The sequence below is a fragment of the Orycteropus afer genome, unplaced genomic scaffold, assembly GCF_000298275.1.
Source record: "Orycteropus afer afer isolate SDZICR_OR568_19922 unplaced genomic scaffold, OryAfe1.0 scaffold00034, whole genome shotgun sequence".
Classification (NCBI taxonomy): domain Eukaryota; kingdom Metazoa; phylum Chordata; class Mammalia; order Tubulidentata; family Orycteropodidae; genus Orycteropus; species Orycteropus afer.
Window position 1 is genome coordinate 13,717,573 of NW_006921621.1, and position 21,249 is coordinate 13,738,821.

Sequence of the window (21,249 nt, forward strand, 5' to 3'; positions counted from 1 at the left end):
AAAAAAAAAAAAAAAAAAAGATCACACTGCCAGTAAGCAGACAAGGCAAGATCCCACCCACGCTAAATGAGAGCAATGCTCCTTCCACTCTACCAACTCCACCTTACACCCAGGACGACCTCACAGGTTCCTGTGAAGGGGAACCTGGCATTTTTTGATGCATGTGCCTTTTTTTTTCTCATTCTGAAGGAATGCCCTTGACATTGCCAGAGAATGATAGTGGGGGAACAAATCAAAAAATGATAGGTCATAGCTCCATAGGACCAGTTTTTGTTCACTACTACAGAAACAGTTCAAGATGACACAATCAGGAGGGTGGAGTTGGCTAGGCCTGGGTTCCAACCAAAGCTTTACTACTTAGTAGCTACCTAAACTTGCTTAACTTCTCTGAGCCCTTTTCTCATCTGTAAAACGGGGAGAATAACTACGAGACAGGTTGTTATTAGGACTAAGAGACACAATATACATAAACATCCTAGCCAAGCACCACACACACCCAATGCCATGAGCATACCACTTTAACCTCTGCTGGCCCTTTGCTACACGTCTCATGAAAAACTGGTAACAACTCCTTGTACCCTACAGAAGGGTTTCAATCTCACTAGTAATGTCAGAAAATAAGCACAGACCAAAATATGTAAAAGCAAGAGAAATGACCACCACATAGAAAATCTAAACAAAATAATGGAAAATTGTGTCTATAGGAGACACATAAAAATTGGATACCTTTAACCACCAACTCCTTTTGGAAGTAAGGGAAACAAACCTATTTTAACATATTGAAAATCAGTATTTCATTCTGAAATTGTACATAGTAAATATTTCTTTTTGCTCTTATAATCATTAGGAGGGCATACAGGGTTAAGTTATCTTTAAACTACCCATAAAGAATCTGCTACGTAAACAGCTACTTTCCAAAATTCTTTTTGGAATAAAGAGAAATATAAATAGGCAAATAAAGTATGAGAAAATATTTAAACTACTTTGTAATGGTTTTAAATAATTCCAAAATACTACTTGCAATTATTTTCAAAACTTTATTAGAATTTATCCCCTACAGAACCTCTGTACACAATATGTTATTTCAGGTTTCCATACATACTTTATTTCCTAAAATTCTTTCTTCCCCTCATATTTCCCCTCTAAAAAGAGGGAATTATGTAAGTATCAAATTTGTAGCCTAGGTCTCAACCCCAATTCAGTGTTTAAATGTGCCTGCCACAGTGTTGACATTCAACAGATGTCAGTTTCCTCATCCCACTTACTCAAACAAAGTAACTCGAAGTTCTATTATCAGGAGCAGGGTGATGATATCTAAATTCTCTTTCCATTCTCTGTTTTCTAACAAATCCTATAATAAATGTATTATTTATGGAATTAGAGAAATAGGAAGTAAGAAAAAGAAAAGGAAAGGGCAGGAGGGAAGACAGAGACTCTTGTTTGTTTTCTCCCAAGTATGCAGCAGCCCAATCCGAATCAATGGTCCTATCATTGTCCTTTAGGGCTGAAGGATTAAAACTAAACTGAAAGATACCCCTAGTTGGGATAGCTCTCCAGTGGCTACCAGTAACAAAATGGAAAGACAAAAGAGAGGAGCAGGGGAAGAAGAGTAAGAGTACTAGGAATGGAAGAGTGTGTCCTGGTTTCCATCCCAGCAAGCATTATGCCTTTAGATTAACTATGAGTCTCAGGTAGACCAAACACACTCTCTGTAAAAAGGATTTCAAAAAGATTAACAGAATGGCACCTAATACCATACTGCTTCCAACTATGAAACCAACTGCATGTTGATACCATTGTAGAGATTTCTATTCACAATCACAGCCATATGTTTTGTCAAAGCAGGAAGAATAAAATGCTTATGGAGGAAGAGGCAGGACATAAGACTTTATAGCAAAAAAAAAAAAAAAAGTTTATTTCCATCCACATTTCCTTTTCCAAAAGGGAAGAAGTAAATTGTGTGAGAGCAATTAATTCAGTAAAAAGTATGCCCTTTTGAGGAGAGCTGTTATACTGTGGGGATTGTAATCTGTGTCATGAAACAAAATGTGTATAAACTGTTGAATGTAAAACAAATCTGCTTTGTAAAATTTCACCCAAAGCACAATAAAAAGTTTAAAAGAAAAAAAAAGAAAAGTATGCCCTTTCTTCGAAAAGGTGAAAAGTTTAACCTAAAAACATTTTTAATATAGACTTGCCCTTTCATGTTAGTTCAAATAAATGAAATTTAAGTAGTAAAGGCATTCAACAGTATTCAGAGACAGCAGAGCTGAAGGGATACAGAAAATGGTTATTATGGCACTGTCAACAGGTATACAACCATGAAACAAAACCACTTTTATCTGATAAAGGTCTATCACTGAACATCCAGGAGTGGAGGGGCTTAAAGCCTGTCCTTCTCATAACACTTAATATGAGCATTTATCTCTTAACCATATGATTCAGATGTTTATGAATATCAATGAGGGGAAATGAGTTAATGTTCGTCCATGATACACAGCATTTAAGAAATACTTAAATCTCAAGACAAAAATGTATTTCTGTTCAATCGTACCTTTTTCAACTCTTCTTTGGAGAACTTTTCGTAAGGATTATGTTCCAGATAGGCAACATGCTCTGGGTTATTGGTGACAAATCCTACAGTTTTTCCCTTTTTATTTCCAGATGGCTCATAAGGGTGATGTAAAAGATCATAATGAAGCATTGTGATCATTTCTTTTTTGATTAGTTCTTCACTTTTTTGTAAGTCTGTAAGAGGTGGCTCTACATTTAAAGGCCTCAGAATAGTTTCATTTACCTAAAATTTTTAAAACAAGTATAATTACTGAACTTATCACTGCAACATATACTTACTCTAGCATGAATTAAATATCAAATGTTTTGCATTTTCAAAAGCAATTTCATTTTCTTCTTCTAAATTCTTATTTGTACCACTGAAATATTGTCAAAGATTGGATTTAGAAATGCTGACTAAATTTTCAAAACTTTATTATACTCCAAAATCAAAACCAAAAAAACTAAATTCATGCCTTCTAGTCGATTCTGACTCATAGTGACCCTATAGAACAGAACAGGCTTCTAAGGCCTGTTTCTGTAAATTTACAGAAAATTATATATTTTTTTTACAGAAACAGACTGATAGATACACGGAGCAGCTGATGAGTTCAAACTGGCAACCTTTCGGTCAGCAGCCGAATACTAAATCACTGTGCTACTGTTGTTATGTGCCGTGGAGATGGACCCGACTCATAGCAACCCCTCCCTGGGTTTCCAAGGTGGTTATCACTGCGGAAGTAGATTACCTAACCTTCCTTTTGAGGAGTGGCTGGTGGGTTTGAACCACCAGCCTTCTGGTTAGCAGTCAAGTACCTTAGACACTATGCTACCAGAGTTCCCACTGTGCTACTAGGGTGCCTATATTCCAAAAAGTAGAAGAAATTTTATTTCATAATCATTATAAACGATATACAAAGCATCAATCACTTAAGAAAAACTTCCTAATACTTACTTCTGATGGTCTTGGTAGATCTTTCTGGACAGCTTTGTGCATTCGTTTCATTTCCTTTACACGTTCTGCATCTCGTATGGCCTGACAAATAATTTTTATATCCATTATTATACCTATAGTGTATTTGACTCATCTTAATAAAGCTGAAAACACTTTAGTCCATAAGATCATATATGTGCTAAAGATACAGAAATCTGTGTAACTTCATAGAAAGGTAATGTTAAGGCAAAAAAAACTAACCATTCTATCATTACAATGTTGTTGTTGTTGTTGTTTGCCATCGAGTCGGACCCGACTCATAGCGACCCCTCCTTGGGTTTCCAAGGCAGTATCACTACGGAAGTAGATTGCCCCATCTTCCTTCCGAGGAGTGGCTGGTGGGTTTGAACCGCCAGCCTTCTGGTTAGCAGTCAAGTGCCTTAGCCACTATGCTACCAGAGCTCCCATCAACAGAAATGAAGAATTTCCAATACCTACTACAGCACTCTCCAAAGGTACATGGTAGGGGCTGCATCCATCAGATAATCATTCTTTTCTCATCTACATTAAAATCTTAAACTTAGAGACAACTCTTTAATTCTTCTTCCCACAATACAAACTTTCCCTTTTACCCTGGAAGCTCTGAATTCCAAAAGCCAGCCAACAAGTATGTTGTTTCCAGATTCTTAAATTATGAATGATGTGAGATAACACATTAAAATTTCATTTCATTTCTAAGTGTTATATATAACTCAAAGTAGCTGAGAAAACACAGAAAGTACCATCCTATGCTCCCCACCAAAGAGTACATTCAGATAGTTTTCTTCTAGTATGATTTTCCACTGATGCCATTCTCATTCCAATCTCTTGAGAGTAAAGCTTCTTAAAATGTACTGTAGCATAACTTACTGAAAGGGGTCAAATGACCTCAGTTCTAGTCCAAAATTCACCATTTACCAGTCATGAAACCTGAAAAAGTTACCTTAATTCTTTTGAGCCCATTTCCTCATTTCTAAAACTGAGCTAATAGTCTATCCTATTTACATAACCAGTGTGTTGTTAGGTACAAATGTGAACGCAATTAACTATAAGATATATTAGTACAAAGTACTGCTAATATTATTCTGACATATTCTAACTTTCCAAATCCTATCTCTGATTAGTTTACAATGACCTAAAACCATTTATTCAACCAACACAAGATGTATTTAAACATTAACCAATAATATCTTTCTTTGGTTACCATGAAAAACTGTCTAAAAGATTACTCACATGTATTTCACAGAAATATAATGAATCTGACAGAGGGCATTTAAACTGCTATACACATATATTTTAAGAATGCGCAAGACATTATATTATTATATGAGATTGTATTATTAATTACTTAAGTAATTTATAGTAAATTTTTTCTAATACTGAAAAAATTTGTAAGTAGAGCTCTTGAGACATTTAATGGCTGTTCTTCCTTCTTCGAGCCTACTAGCACTTCCTTTCTGGCACTAATTACCCACCTGCTTTCGTGCATCCACGTCGGCAGCATCTTCAATGTAAGTATCATCTATTTCACGGTCTTCTAGCTCCTTCTCGGCATTTTCTGGTAGAACAATTTCAAAGTCATTCTTAGGTGCGGGAAGACCCAACAACCCTAAACGGAGATGTTCACGAGATTCTCTTTCCTGTAGAAAGAATTGATCCCTCTGAATTCATAAACATTAAGTATTCAACCAATATTCTTTAAGAGTTCCTAAAAAATTATTAATCTAATATTAATCACAGGAAAATTATGCCAAACTTCAGTGCTGAGACCAGTTTTTTGCTAAATTTCAAAACCCCTTTCTTCCCTACATTAAGACCAATAAAAAGTTTTGACTTATAATCAGTGAAGATATTCTAGGATGTCCTAAGCAGAAGGCTTATAAATTGCCTCTGCAGGGGAAAAAAAAGTCCTTTAGAATCTGTATTTTCATTGGAAGGAATGTATTTCAGACAGTGAAATTTAACAGTAAATGAAAAGAATGAGTTCAAAAGTCAACCTGTTCGTGGACTAATAAAACCTAATCTGAGAGATGCCTGAATTTGCATGTGTATTTTAATGGAAAATACTAAAATATATGTAGGCCAAAGAAAACAGAGTCTATAGTTCCCAAAGGAAACAGTCTAATACTCAAAGGATTCTCCAATACATTCCCAGCTCAGCTTTCCAGACTCACTTCCCACGGCTCCATCACACGTATGCTGGCATGAGCTCCAGATGAACTGTTATGCCCAAAACATGCACCATGTTTACTTATGTTGTGGCCTCCATCTGAGAAAGCCCCACCCTCCTCCTGAGCATACCTTCTCAGTAAAGGCTTTCCTGATATCCACCTAACAAATGTGACTATTCCTTTGTTTGACCACCCTAAGTGTGCTGGTTTTACTCTAAAGGCTTCTTTTGTTCTTACATTACAATCATTTTTGCACTTTAACACTGCCAATCTCCACAGAGTACAAACTTCTTTAAGACAAAGTACATCCTAACTCAACTTTAGATCTCCTCCAGTGTCCATATCCATGCTTTGTATTAATCTTAACTTACTTAATTCTTAAGTAGCCATTCAGAGTTGACATTAGTTGCTACGAATTTAGGCATTAAAAAAAAAAAATTAACTAACCAAACCTATTTATATAATTATAATTACACTTGTAAATGGAAGACTGACTGCCCAATATCACTGGAACTCATTACAAAAAAAATTCACAATGATCTTCTGTGGCATCATAAAATAAAGCCCAATAATAAAGTAATAAAAGCAGTAACTTGAACAGAATCAAGAACTGTAACTTTCATAAGTGGCTTTCTAAATTATCTTGTAAAATACACCAAAGAAAATCTGCGATTGGCAATAAATGTCAAATTAGCTTGACTCTGAGATTCTAGACTGTCCTCCTCAAGTACAGAGCAAACAAGGCTCAAAATTTAAATTATGAGGCATTCAAAGCTTAACATTCAATTAATGGAAATAGAAAAAATGAAAATAAGTGTATCATTCAAGAAAGCATTAATAAATCATAAAAATTAAAATCTTAAAAGAGATAAAAGGAACATGATGAGCACCTAATATCAGCAAACACATTAAGAACAAACAGGTTTATAAACCCAAAAGATAACTCTTTCACTACATCTTGCAAATCATTTTCCTCTTCTGGTGTCCACAGATGCACAGATTCTTAAAGTGTATGTGATACGCACTGACAAGGTGAAAAATTTAAATTTGGCACCAAAGACACATAAAAAAAAATTTTTTTTAAGACTATTCAAAGCAAACTGGGACATCAGGAAAGACAGTACGTTAAGAAGCTCCAGGAATCAGTTCCATGACAACTACTGAGCTGGCAAGAAATGTCAGAATCAACTATTTCAGACCCCTGTAGTCTAGCTGATCTCTTGCAGGGGAGTGCTTGATGAAGAAAAAAGCTGGCAAATTTGGGGGAATTTTGGAGAAGCAGCTCCCACCACTCCTCCTCCCCATCCTCATGGTAGGCAACCGTGGAAATGACAACTTACATTCTAGGTTCAGTTTGCTGGTGCTACAGAGGGTAATAAGAACCATACCCTCCAAAATCAGGGTAGTGTGTTTTGATCTGCCTGGTGGTTTGGTAAGGGATCAGGACACAGGCTAGCCACTCTACCATTTAAGGAGACCTCTGTCAGGTCACTGGCTGACCATGGAAATAATGGAACAGAGACTTCAGTGACCACACACAACAAGGAATACAGTCTTCACAAAAAAAAGTCTGAAAAAGGCCCTAAACAAATTAACAAAGGAAGCCTCTTAAACAAACAGCAGCAGTAATCCCTGCGGAAGGGGGAAAATCTGATTTTCTGAGTTACGTTACAACATTCAAAATGACTAACTTTCAACAAAACAATCACAAAGCCTACAAAAAACCTAAAAGGTATGGCCCCTTTAGGAAAAAAAGAAAATGACAGAAACTATCCCTGAGGAAACTCTGACACTGAACTTAGTACACAATGACCTTTAATTTACTGTCTTAAATATGCTCAAAGAGCTTAAGGAAACCATGGAAAAAGAACTACAGGAAAACAGAAAGATGTGTGAACAAGTTGGGAATATTAATAAAGAAACAGAAATTATAAAAAGAAATCAAATAGATGTTGGTAGATTTTTTGGTGAGTATGTTTTTACCACAAGAAAAAAAAAAAAAAATTCTGTAGCTGAAAAGCACAACAGCTGAAATGAAAAGAGAATTGACATTTACCATCTGCTTCACATAAGAGGGATCACTGTAGTCTGCCATTCCATCCTCAGGATTAATATTTAACTTGTCTCGAAGAGGAGTTCTACCTGGAGTAGAGTTAGTAACTGGCTTGGGAGTTGTCCCACTCCTGGGAGTCAGCCCTTCAGGTCCATGAGAAGGAGTCCTAGAGAGAAAGAAATCCCAATTAATAAAATTGCCACTTACAATTAGATTGTGCTTTCAAACATTTTTCACAAATTAATTCACAGGAAAAAAAATAAAAGCATACCTCACTGTATGCTTCACTCTATTGTACTTCATAAATAATACATTTTTTAAAAATTGAAGGTTTGTGGCAACCCTATGTTGATCAAGTCTATTGGCACCATTTCTCCAACAGCATGTGCTCACTTTGTGTCTCTCACAACCTGGTAATTCTCACAATTATTTCAAACTTTTCATAATGCTATTACACACTTAACAGACTACAATGTAGCACAAACATAACCTTTGTATGCACTGGGAAAGCAAAAGATTCACCTGATTCGCTTTATTGAATATTCACTTTATTGTGGTGGTCTGGAACTAAACCTACAATATCTCTAAGGTATGGCTATAAAGATTCCAGAAATTCTGTTTCTCTACCTAGTTTTAATGTAGATCTTATAGGTTAAAATAAATATTTAGTCCAACTATCTTAGCTTTACCCTTTAAACATAGTATTTCTAATGACTTCAAATAAAGCCATTACATTTTACATTTTCTTGCCTCCCTAAACTAGGTCTAACAAACATTTCAATCTTATCTTGGTCTGTTAGGATAGCTAAGCACACATACCATTACAGTGTATAAGGTAGTCTGACATCACACTCAACGACCCCAGTCTTCATTTTATTTGTTTCCTTCCTGGCTATCAAGCTGTTAGCTATCATGTCATTATCATAGCTGTACACATTTTTAAGTAGTTGGTCCCTTTATATTTTGTTTGAAAACTAAAACCAAGCTTTTAGAATCGGGTATAAATGTGATTAAGTTCTGAGTGAGAGCTAAGAGATTCTCCTAGGAATAAAGTCCATAGATTCTGCAACTTATACTTTAATTATTCAAAGCCTTTTTGTTTTGTTTTGTGGTGGGTTGTTGCTTACTTCCTGTTTCCTGGCTGTGTTCCAGATAGGTGGCGCTGCCAGACAGTTGTTCCCGATAGGTGAGGTGCTATCGTATAACCCATGGTCCCTGCCCTCAAGGAGCTTACAATCTAGTTGAGAAACAAGACATACATAAGAAATAAGGAATTATGCGCTCTTACAAGCCTTGTAAGAAATACTAAATGTTATATAAGGCTTGGATGCCAAAGCTTCATGATGCTGCTCCCATGCTGAGTTGCAACAGTCTAAGATGATTCCTATACTGAACGACCAGTTTTTTCGAAGACACAAAATCTACTAGACTGTCAGTAGAGAATATATCCTAACACCTAAAATTAAAAGCAAACCCTAAGCAGTTTTGACCCTTGAACGTTCAAATTCTATTTTAATACAACCTACTTTGATAGCATTTATATATCTTAAGGATTGTTCTTAAAAGCAGTAGCTTTAAAAAAGAAACTATATAAAAACAAATACTGAATGGTAGTTAATACTATGCATGTTGAAATATTTAGGGATGAAAGAAAGTGACTACTATCTGCAACTTGTTTTGAAATGTTTAATAATAAGATGGATTTGATATATGATAAAGCGAATCAAAATATTAACAATCACAGAATCTAGATGGTGGGTATATGGATGTTCATTTTACCATTATTTCAACCTTTCTGAATGCTTGAAATCTTTCACAAAATGTTGGTGATAACTAATAGGAATACATGCATTAAAAGGGTTACAACTTTTACAAAACTCACAAAAGGATCAAGGGTCAATCTGATCTTTTAAATCACAAAGTATTCAGAAACAAGGGGATAACCTCAGAAGCTTCAAATAAAGAAGTTCCATTATTATCAGTATTGTGTAATAATTAATCATTACCTGGATATTGTTATGTTATTTACCACTGTGAGTGAGAAGAAATCAAAGAGGCAAGTATAACATATAATTCCATTCTCTGTCAATATTACTGAAACAAAGATGATGTTCTAATCCTTGGATTCAAGTTTTCTAAGATATAAAATCTATTGATTTATATACATTACCTGAATGGGGTAGAAAGAACTGTGTTTGGAGTCTGGATGACCTGTCGCTGTGGAGTCACACCTGAGAAATCACTCTCATGCAAAGGCGTATTAAGTCCACCTTTTAATGGGGTGTCCACATTGGTGAGAGCCATGAGGTTCTGGGCTTCCTGATTAACAAGAAGGTAAAGAAGCATATTTAATAGTTTAGAAAGGATAGCCAAAGCCTCTTCTCCTCCTACTATACAAAATCTTCAAGCAAGTAGATTCTTCAACATATTCTCAATGAAAACCAAGAAAGAAAATGACTGTCAGGCCATGGAAAAATTCAATACTTCCACTCTTTCTTTCAACCTAAAATACCAACCACATCAGAGGTTTTGGAATAAAATGCTCTATGTCAAGGTATTTCAACAGACTGGAAGAGATCTGTATTTGTGCCCATTCCAAAGAAAGGTGATCCCACAGAATGTGGAAATTATAGAACAATATCATTAATATCGCACACAAGTAAGATCTTACTGAAGATAATTCAGAAACGTTTGTAGCAGTATATTGACAGAGAACTTCCAGAGGTTCAAGCCGGATTCAGAAGAGGACGTGGAACAAGGGATATCATAGCTGTTGTCAGATGGATCTTGGCTCAAGGCAAAGAATACCAGAAAGATGCTTACTTGTGTTTTATTGACTATGCAAAGGCATTTGATTGTGTGGATCATGACAAATTATGGATAACATTGAGAAGAATGGGAATTCCCGAGCACTTGATTGTACTCATGAGGAATCTGTACCTTGACCAGGAGGCTGTCGTTCGAACACAACAAGGGGACACTACATGGTTTAAAATCAAGAAGGGAGTGCATCAGGGTTGTATCCTTTCTTCACACTTATTCAATCTATATGCTGAGCAAATAATCCGAGAAGCTGGACTATATGAAGAAAAACGTGGTATCAGGATTGGAGGAAGAATCATTAACAACCTGAGATATGCAGACAATACAACTTTGCTTGCTGAAAGTGAGGATGACTTAAGGCACCTACTGATAAAGGTTGAGGAACACAGTCTGCAGTATGGACTACGTCTCAATATAAAAGAAAACAAAAATCCTCACAACTGGCCCAATGAGCAGCATCACAATACATGGAGAGAAGATTGAGGTTGTCAAAGAATTCACGTTGCTTGGTTCTACAATCAATACCAACGGAAGCAGTAGTCAGGACATTAGACGAAGTGTAGCACTGGGAAAGTCAACTGCGAAGGAACTGTATCAAGTGCTGAGGAGCAAGGATATCTCCTTGAGGACTAAGGTGCGCCTGACACAAGCCATGATATTTCCAATCGCCTCGTATGCATGTGAGAGCTGGACAATGAATACAGAAGACCAAAGAAGAGTTGATGCTTTTGAGTTGTGGTGCTGGCGAAGAATGCTGAAAGTACCATGGACTGCTAAAAGAACTAACAGATCTGTCCTGGAGGAAGTGCAGCCAGAATGCTCCTTGGAAGCAAGAATGGCCAGACTTTGTCTCACCTATTTTGGTCATGCTGTAAGAAGGGACCATTCCCTGGAGAAGGATGTCATGCTTGGTAGGGTGGAGGGTCGACGTAAGAAGGGGAGGCCTTCAACGAGATGGATTGACATGGTGGCTGCGATGATGGGCAGTGGGGCTGGCGTGGGATTGGGCAGTGTTTCGTTCTGCTGTGCATTGGGTCGCTATGAGTCGAAAACAACTCGACAGCACTTAACAACAACAACAACAACATGTCAAGCCTTTGTAGCCTTACATATGAAAATTACCATTATCCAAAAGCATCTATTACCTGTACCAAACCTCTTTATAACCATAAGGAACTAAGAATTCAAATTTCCCAATGTGAGCTTAGGCTAAACATCAGAACACCTGGATTTTAGTCTAGCTTCATCACTAATTCTTTATCCACTCTTCATTAACATCTCTGAGCCTCAGTTTCTTCCACTGGGATGTTTCAACTAGCCCATCCACTTCATAGGAAAACAAATCAAGAGGGCAGTTCCTTTTCTGAAGTCTTGCTTGACTTCTTTAAGCAGGAGCAATTACACTCTCTTTAGTCCCTCCACTACAACCTGCACTCATTACTATCACTGCACCTCTCTCTCAATCCCCAACTCAAGGCTGGGCAGACTGTATTTTCCAATGAATGGATGCAATAGGATCTCTCATCCCACAAGCTCTTCTTACAACCTAACCTTGATACTCCTTCCATGGAAAGATGGAGTCCATATTCCCTCCTTTTGGGAACATGGACAAGTGGGCTTGTGACTCGTTTGTAACCAAGAGAATGCAGAAGTGATGTAGACAGACTTCAAAGGTTATGTGAGAAGCGTCTCCTAGCTGAGGACCCAGACACCATGGAGCAGAGACAATCATTTTTTGTTTGCCCTGTACAATTTTTTTTTAACTTCTTACTATAATTTGGGTGAAAGTTTATAGATCAAATTTTTTTTCCATTCAATAATTCACACAAATTTTGTATTTTAGCTTCAAAAATATTCATATATATTATAGAAGTAACAGGGGACAAGGTTGGAGTAGCTTCTCAATGACAATCAAGCACCCTGAGGGAGTAAGTCACCAGGTTTACGGGCCCAGGACCATTGTCTTGGAGGACATCAAGCTCAGTTGGCAAAACAAAGTCTGTAAAAATCTTGTTTTCCATCCTACTTTGGTGGGTAATGAGTGGGGTCTTAAAAGCTTTCAAGCAACCATCTACAACACAACTTGGTTTCCCCTTGTCTGGAGCAAAGAAGAGTGAAGAAAATCGGAGTCATATGGAAACAATTAGTCCAAGGGTATGATGGACCACAGAAACCTTAGTGCTCATGACCCTAAGACCAGAGGAACTAGACGGTGCCTGGCTACCAATGCCAACCACTCGGAAAGGGATCAAATTTGGAAATCCTGGATAGAATGGGAGGAAAATGTGGAACAAAATTCAAAAACACAAAAATGACCAGAATTACTGGTCGGATAGAGACTGGTGGAACTTCTGTGATTACAGCACCAGGTTATCCTTTGGACCTGGAACTACTTCCATGGATTAGCTTTCAGCCAAACAGCAGATAGGCCCACAAGCAGAACACCTACCCCAGGGAGATGCACCCTCTGGTAACGTAGTGCCTAAGGCACTTGACTGCTAACCAGAAGGCTAGTGGTTCAAACCCACCAGCCACTCCTCGGAAGGAAGGTTGGGCAATCTACTTCCATAGTGATACCGCCTCCGAAACCCAAGGAGGGCTTGCTATGAGTCAGGTCTGACTCCACGGCACATAACAACCACCACCACCACCACCCTAAGGAGATGCAACCCTTAAATCAATCAACCATGAGATATCAGAAGGGCAGCATTTCCACAGAGGGAAAGCTGGACAGACAGTAATGCATAGGTAAGGAGGACAGAGGGAAGGTGTAGTCACAGGGAGTAGATGGGAGGAGAGCTTTTTATTATTGGGATTGTAATTGAGGCTGTGAAACTAAACGTGTTACCAACTGTTGAAAGTAAAATGAATCTGCTTTGCAAATGTACACCCAAATCACAATAAAAATTTTAAAAAATAGTAATAATTTATACACATTTTGATTTGTGATACTGATTGCAATTTCTTCAATGTAAGAGCACTCTTCCATTTCTTCCCTGTGTTCACCATTCATTCTTCTTTCCTATCCTTCCTGCCTTTTGTGCTTTATCCCTAGGCAAGTGCTGCCCTTTCAATTTATATGGCTGATTGTTCTAGGCAGTGCATACTTCCCTGGTGCTATTGTTCACCTTACAGCCTTGTTTATTACTTGGCTGAAAGCTGAGCCATAGGGGTGGCTTAAAGGGTTAAAGATGACCAAAGGCCATAGTTTCGGGGGTTCTACCAGTCTCTTATCAGACCAGTAAGCCTGGTCTTTTATTATTTTGAGTTCTGTTCCACATTTTTCTTCCACACTATCCAGAACCTCCTACTGTGATCCCTTTTCAACATAGTCGACAGTACCATCTAATCATTCTGTTCTCAGAGTCATGGAGGCTGGGGTTTGTGTGGTCCATTAGTCCTTTGGACTAATTATTTCCATACATCTTTGATTTTCTTCATTATTCTTTACTCCAGACTGAGAGACCAATAGCTGCACCTTCAACGGCCACTCACAAGCTTTTAAGACTACTTATTTGGCTACTCACCAAGGTAGGCTGTAGAACATTGTCTTTGTGGACTATGTTATGTTAACTGCACTGTCCAAATTCTTGGCCCACAGAAACCAAGAATATAATAAAAAAGATGCTTCAAGCCAACAAATTTTGGAGTGAAATGAAGATAACCAGAACAAGGCTCCTTTCATTACTGTCTTTATTCATGAAAGAATCCTGAATTTCACAATGTCAAGAGTGTGTGTGTTCTTTTTTGCCATACCCAAATACAAAGCATTTCCTAGAAAGAACTTAAATACATGGGCTTAGAATTTCTACATAAGAAAGAGAAAAAAGGATCAAATGGTAAAGGATATATACTCCTGGAAGAATAGATGTGATATGCCAAATCATACAAATACACTATACTGAAAGAGCTCAAAAAATGGTCTGGCAAAGGGGTTTGGGAGTTTGACCCAGTATGTAATGGCCCTTGGTTGCACTAGGAGAATACTCAGAATTCCTATCCCTACATGGTTCCGGGTTAAGAATTCATCAAAAAGAAACTGAAAGATTTGGAAGACAGAGGTGAAGCTGCAACCATTATGCTCTAAAGGCTGTCATTTGTGAGGGACAATGAAAAACACACGGGAGGTGCTGGCAGGTTTCAGTGTCCCTGCACCGCTTCCTTGCTCCTATGTCCAGTTCTCTGCCTTAACAACCAGCTGTTAAGACCAATTGCAAGCATAGGCCCATCATCAGACTTCTAGCTGTAAACTCACAAAAAACAGTGGCCACAAAAAGACTTCTATACCAGGCCCTATTGATGCCTAGTTTCAAGATTTCCCTACAAGCTCTGACTCATTCATTCACACTAAAAAACCAAACCAAACTCACTGCCGTCAAGTCAGATCCAACTCATAGCAACCCCTCCTTGGGTTTCCAAGGTGGTATCACCACAGAAGCAGATTGCCCAATCTTCCTTCCGAGGAGTGGCTGATGGATTCGAACCTCCAGCCTTCTGGTTAGCAGTTTAATGCCTTAGGCACTACACCACCAGAGCTCCCTTCTAGGGCTGATTAATGGCATTTCTCTGATCTTTCAGATGTTAGGTCTTCCTACAGTCACGTACAGTCATATTTCTTTGATAAATTCCTTACTCTGTAATATTCATAGTGGCTCTGCTCCCCTAATTGAAACTTGACTGATGCACCCTAGGACTATTCTAATCAGATCAGAGAAGGCCAAAAGACAACAGCAAAATGCCTCATACCTCTGTACTACACAAAACAGTAGCCAGAGGTATAACTCAAAAGATATCACAGTTAAGTAGACTAAGCCATCAACTTCTTTCAGTTCAGCTTAGAGATACCCAAGGGCTTCAACCAGCTGTGGACATTATCTAATATCTTACGATGACTAAGACAGCTACTTGTCACCTGAAAAATCAATTCTATTCTTCCATAATAATGGCAGCCTCAATTTTTAGCTGGACATCTGGGTGTTGAGAATAAAAACTGCATGTTCCAGTAATAGGCATAATTGTGTGTCTAAGTTCTGACCAGTGAGATGGAAGTAGAAAAGATGTATGAGAGAGATGTGTTCTTGAAAAGGGAGAGGATATGCCCTTCTTCCTCTCTTCTGCTGGCTAGAATAAGGCTGACAGTGTCAATGGAAGTTATGCTTGGGAAAACAAAATAAAGGCTCCTAAGTCCCCAACACCAGGGGTGCCATATCAGCTCTGGTTTGACCTGGCTCTCAACATTTTCAATCTAAAACAGAAATAAACCTCCATCCTACTTAGATCACTGTTAAGAGTTTTCTACTACAGTTGAACTTAATTCTCATAAATACATTTGCGTAACATATAACTTCCAAGTCACAACTTTTAGGGAAGAATCCAATGTGATAAGCCCCAAGCTTCCTAAAAATAGCCTAACCTCTAAATCTTGTGTTTTTTTTTTAAATAACTACTATTCACTTAACATTTTTTTTATTACCTAAATACTCTTTAACAGTAAGTTTTCAAAGACTATATTAAAAACAAAAGGATACTACAAAGCTACAGTAACTAAGACAGTGTGATACTGGCATAAAGACAGACAGACATAGATGAATGAAACACAACTGAGTCCAAAAATAAGCCCTTATACATTTACGGTCAACTGATTTTCAAAAATGTTCCAAATACAAAAATTAATTCAAAATAGATCACAGACCTAAATGTAATCAAAGCAACTCTATAGATACAATATTTAAAATGATAAAACTCCTAGAAGGAAACATAGGAGTAAATCTTCAGGACCTTGAGCAAGAAAAGTCTTCTGAAATATGATACCAAATGCACAAGCAACTAAAGAAAAAACTGATAAATTGGACTTCATCAACATTATAAGCTTTTATGTGGCAAATGATACCATCAAGAAAGTGAAGACAACCCAAAGAATGGGAGAAAATATTTAGAAATTACATAATAAGGTACTTGCATTCAGAATATTGAAAGAACACTTACAACTCAGTAATAAAAAGACAAAAAAACCTAATTAAAAACTTGGCAAAGATTTTGACTAGTCATTTCTCCAAAGAAGATACACAAGTGGTCAATAAACATATGAAAACATGCTCAACACTCTTAATCATTAAATGCAAATCAAAACTACAACAAAGTACCATTTCATGGCTATCACTAAAGAAACAGAAAATAAGCATTGCTGAGGATGTAGAGAAACTAGAAGCCTCAAGCTTTGCTGGTGGGAACAAAATGGTACAGCAGTCTATATTAGTGAACCCCATCCAAAACTACAGCACTCAACCTGACTAACGTGACTGCCCCAGATATTAAATTTCATTTTGAACCAAATTTCAGCTTTGCCTAAAAAACTCTGTTTTCGCTGCTCTGAATAAACAATTCAGCTTCTTGTAAAAGTTTGTTTATAACCCAAAAGGAGCAAGGGTCAAAACTTAAGTTGTGCAAGGAATTGTTTGTTACAAGATGTTTGCCCAGTGTCTTCTCAGCTTAATCCAAGAATGCCTTGGTCAACATGTCCCAGGAGGTCAGGAAACAGAAATGATAATGTTAAGAAGGACTGTAGTTTAATAACTCCCTTGTAACTTTTTATCAAGTACTCCCTCATGCCTATGAGCACACAGCTCTTAGTTTACTCCACCTGTTAACAACCTCCCTCTTTTCTTGCAATTAGGAACACTACAATACCCTGCCTGAGTGCTAGTGTGTCTCCCAACACACAAAATCTCCCTATGTTTCAATAAAACTCTTTGCTTTCACTTCTAAGAGAGTGTAAGAATAGTGCTGCACTATAACAGGCTATAGAAAAGTTTGACAGTTTCTCAAAAAGTTAAACATACAATTCATATGACCAACAATTCCAGTCCTATAATTGAAAACAGGGATTCAAACAGATACTTGTACATCAGTGTTCACAGCAATATAATACACAATAGCCAAAAGGTAGAACAACTCAAGTGTCCATCAATAAATAAAACCAAAACCAAACCCCCTGCCATCCAGTTGATTCTGACTCAAAGTGACTCCACAGGACAAAGCAAAACTGCCCCTTGGGCTTCCAAGGCTATTATCTTTAAGGAACAAACTGCTACATCTTTTTCCTGTGGAAGAGCTGGTGGCTGGAACTGTCAACCTTTCAGTTAGCAGCTGAGTACTTACCCAATGTGCTTGCTACCAGGGCTCCTTATATACACACAGAGAATATAATTCAGCCATAAAAAGGAGATTCTGATACATACTTCGGCATGGATGAACCTTAAAAGCATTATGCTAAGTGAAATAAGTCAGACACAAAGGGACAAATATTGTGACTCCACTTACATGAAATATTGTAATAGGAAAATGCACACAAACAGAAAAAGTAGATTAGAGGTTACCAGGGATGAGAACAAGGAGGCAATGGAGCATTACTACTTAATGGGTACTAAGTTTGTGTTTTGAGCAACAAAAATGATTTGGAGATAGATGGTGGTGGTAGTTACATAACACTGTGAATGTATTTAATGCCAGTGAATTGTTCACTTAAAATGGCTAACATGGCAAATTTTGTGTTATATATATTTTACCACGGTGAAAAAGCATAAACAATAACAAGTAGTACTTCACAACCACTAACGTGGCTACAATCAAAAGTCAGATAATAAAAAAAAACACTGGCAAAGATGTCATAAAATTGGGACCTTCATACATTGCCAGTGGGAATGCAAAATGATACAATGGTTTTGGAAACTAGTGTGACAATTTCACAAAAAGTTCAACATAATTACCAATGACCTAGCAATTTCACTCCTAGGTATTATCCAAGAGAAATATAAACAGACATCCACATGAAAATTTGATCAAACAGCATTATTCACAATAGTCAAAGGGGGAAAGAATCAAACACCCATCAACTGATGAATGGATAAATAAATGATGGTATACACACATAATGGATTATTACTCAGCTATAAAACGCAATGAAATACTGATACATGCTACAACATGGATGAACCTTGAAAACATTATGCTAAATGAAAGAAGCTAGTCATAAAAGACTACATAATGTATGATTTTATGTATATGAAATGACAAATGAGAAAGTAGATCAGTGGTTGCTCAGGACTGGGCACACTATAAAGAAATGAGAAGTGACTGCTAAGGGGTGTTTCTTTTTGGGGTGATGAAAAGATCCTAAAGTTGACTGTGATGATAGTTGTACAACTCTCTGAATATACTGAAAACCAATGAACTGTACCATTTTAATGAATGAATTGCTAAGTTATGTAAATTACATCTCAATATTAAGTTATTTTAAAAAACACAAATGGGTTTCTATTAAATGCTTACTTATAGTACTACATAAAGCAATTTTTTCCAAAAATAAAAACAGCTTTTATTTTTACTTAAAATTTTCAAGTGCTCTAGTAGCACAGTGCCTAAGGCACTTGACTGCTAACTAGAAGGCTGGCAGTTCAAACCCACAAGCCACCCCTCAGAAGGAAGGTTGGGCAGTCTACTTCCATAGTGATACCACCTAGGAAACCCAAGGAGGGGTCGCTATGAGTCAGGTCCGACTCAACGATAAACAACAACAACAATAGTTCATACTTGCAAAATGGTATACTGAGAAAAAAATAGGAGGGAGGATATTTTTATCTATCAAAGAATAGGGAATGGAGAGGCTGAGTCATAAAGAACCAAAAAAGCTATCCTGCTAGATTCTGTATTTTAATGAAAAGTGCTCTGTGAGTTCAGGACTGTTTCAACATGTCTATCCTAAAAGAAACACAACTAAACCACTTACTATTCTCTTTCCTTCATAATAATTTTTAAGGGCAATAAAACAAAGTGAAAGTCTCAGTCTATCTCATGAGAGCTTACCTGTAGAATTCTGTCCTGGGATGCAGGTGTTCGTGGTGTTCTAAGAGCAATGCTATTGTTGGTAACATTGTACTCAGACAGAAGAGTACTAGAAGCAGAGTTGGTTATGCCAGATTCTTCAGCAGTCTGACGTGCAATTTCACTTGCTTGGCCTACTTTTACGACTTCCTGAAGTTCTGCATCTGAAATCTAAAAGGACACATTTATCACAGTAACACTGTAATCAGAGAACCAATATAGGTTCACAAACTTCCATATTCCAGAAAGCTGAACTGCTGAATCTGTGCCATGGGTACTGAAGTGTTCATTTCACGACTCCCTTAGACTTTTTTGTAGGTTTTAAAATTTTCTGTAATAAAGTTTTTAAAAATGTGGGACGGAAATCCACATATGCTATGGTACCAAGCTGTAAAGCTTTATATACCTACTCCATACTTATCAATTACCTCACTATACAACATTTCAAATAAACAATAGTAAAAAACATACTATCCAACTATCTTGCACATCAATAACAAAGTCTGGCACTAACAAATGTCAAGGGGTGAGACAAGAGTAACACTGGCTGTGATGATTAAGGTTATGTGTCAACTTGGTGACCCATGATTCTCTGTGGTTTGGCAGTTACATAAAAATGTAATTTGGCAGTTACATAGTGATATAATTTGGCAGTTATGTAATGATATAGTCGTCTTCCATTTTGTGATCTAATCAGTCACCCATGATTTTCTCATAATGCCTATTTTCACAAAACAACCGGGTCTTTGGAACTTAACCATGTTGATAAGTGAGGAATGGGTGTATTTCTGTACTGAAAGTCTTTTAAATCAATCAACAGATTAATCTACTAAAAACATAAAATCGTGTTCATAAAAAATTATCATTATAAGGGGAAAAGAGATTAATGACCAATTAAAATATGAGCTGGAAAAGGACAGGTGTTTTCTTAGTAATTTTATCAAAAATAAATACCCTAAGTATTAAGAAGAAAAAAATTACAGGCAAATATCTTAATGTAATAAATATTACTACTAGGTATGGCAGCATATGACAAAGTCATTTTATGTTTATGCCTAATAATCTTGTATTGGTGTAGTAAGTGCACTCATTTGGGGAACTCTCTGGTCTGAAATCTATTTGTCTGATTCATTAAACTTGTCCATTTCTAGACCTGTACTACTCAGAACAAAACAAAACGTTACTCAAAGTTTCCATGCTTCTGACCAATAACATTTTTATGTGTGACTCTTTCATTACACTTTAAATTTCTTAAGCATACCCAATACCCAGCATAAGGCCAGCACATAGGTCCTCAAACATTTGGTGCATAAATGATATAAGCATGTAAATTCACACAATGAAAAACCTGCTTTTATCTGATTACCTGAGGGGCAGGAAGTACTAGTTTGCTTCTCTTTTTAGTAAATTCAGAAACACCACTAGTTTGAAGAATAGCTGATGGTAAATCAGATTCTTTTTTCCTTTTTAAGTGCTGCTTGTCTTTTTTTCTATCTCTTCCTTCTTTTTCACTGTCATGGATCAAGGTACAAAAGAAATTTTTGAAAGTTACATATAGGCAATAATGTTAAAGGCCATATTAAATATTCATACTCTTTTGACCAAATAGCCACATTTGTAATAACCAAAAAGAAAAAACAAAAGCTATATATATCAAGTTGTTCATTACATCATTATTCACTATAATCAAGAACACAAACTTAAGGATGCCCGCTATCACCACTTCTATTCAACATTGTACTGGAAGTCCTAGCCAGGGCCATAAGGCAAGAAAGGGAAATCAAAGGCATCCAAAT

The 21,249-nt window shown here is 37.0% G+C and overlaps 1 protein-coding gene across 1 annotated transcript in view; it reads right to left on the reverse strand.

Annotated features, from left to right (window-relative positions):
- Window positions 1-21,249, reverse strand: part of CDC5L (cell division cycle 5 like) — a 66,587-nt gene that overhangs the window by 15,546 nt on the left and 29,792 nt on the right. The window contains exons 7-13 of the mRNA XM_007936182.2: window positions 20,820-20,964; window positions 19,436-19,624; window positions 9,921-10,069; window positions 7,754-7,916; window positions 5,002-5,166; window positions 3,509-3,589; window positions 2,555-2,797 (exon numbers count right to left, since the gene is read on the reverse strand). Coding sequence (XP_007934373.1) covers window positions 2,555-2,797; window positions 3,509-3,589; window positions 5,002-5,166; window positions 7,754-7,916; window positions 9,921-10,069; window positions 19,436-19,624; window positions 20,820-20,964 — 1,135 coding nt within the window. The remainder of the gene's footprint in view (window positions 1-2,554; window positions 2,798-3,508; window positions 3,590-5,001; window positions 5,167-7,753; window positions 7,917-9,920; window positions 10,070-19,435; window positions 19,625-20,819; window positions 20,965-21,249) is intronic.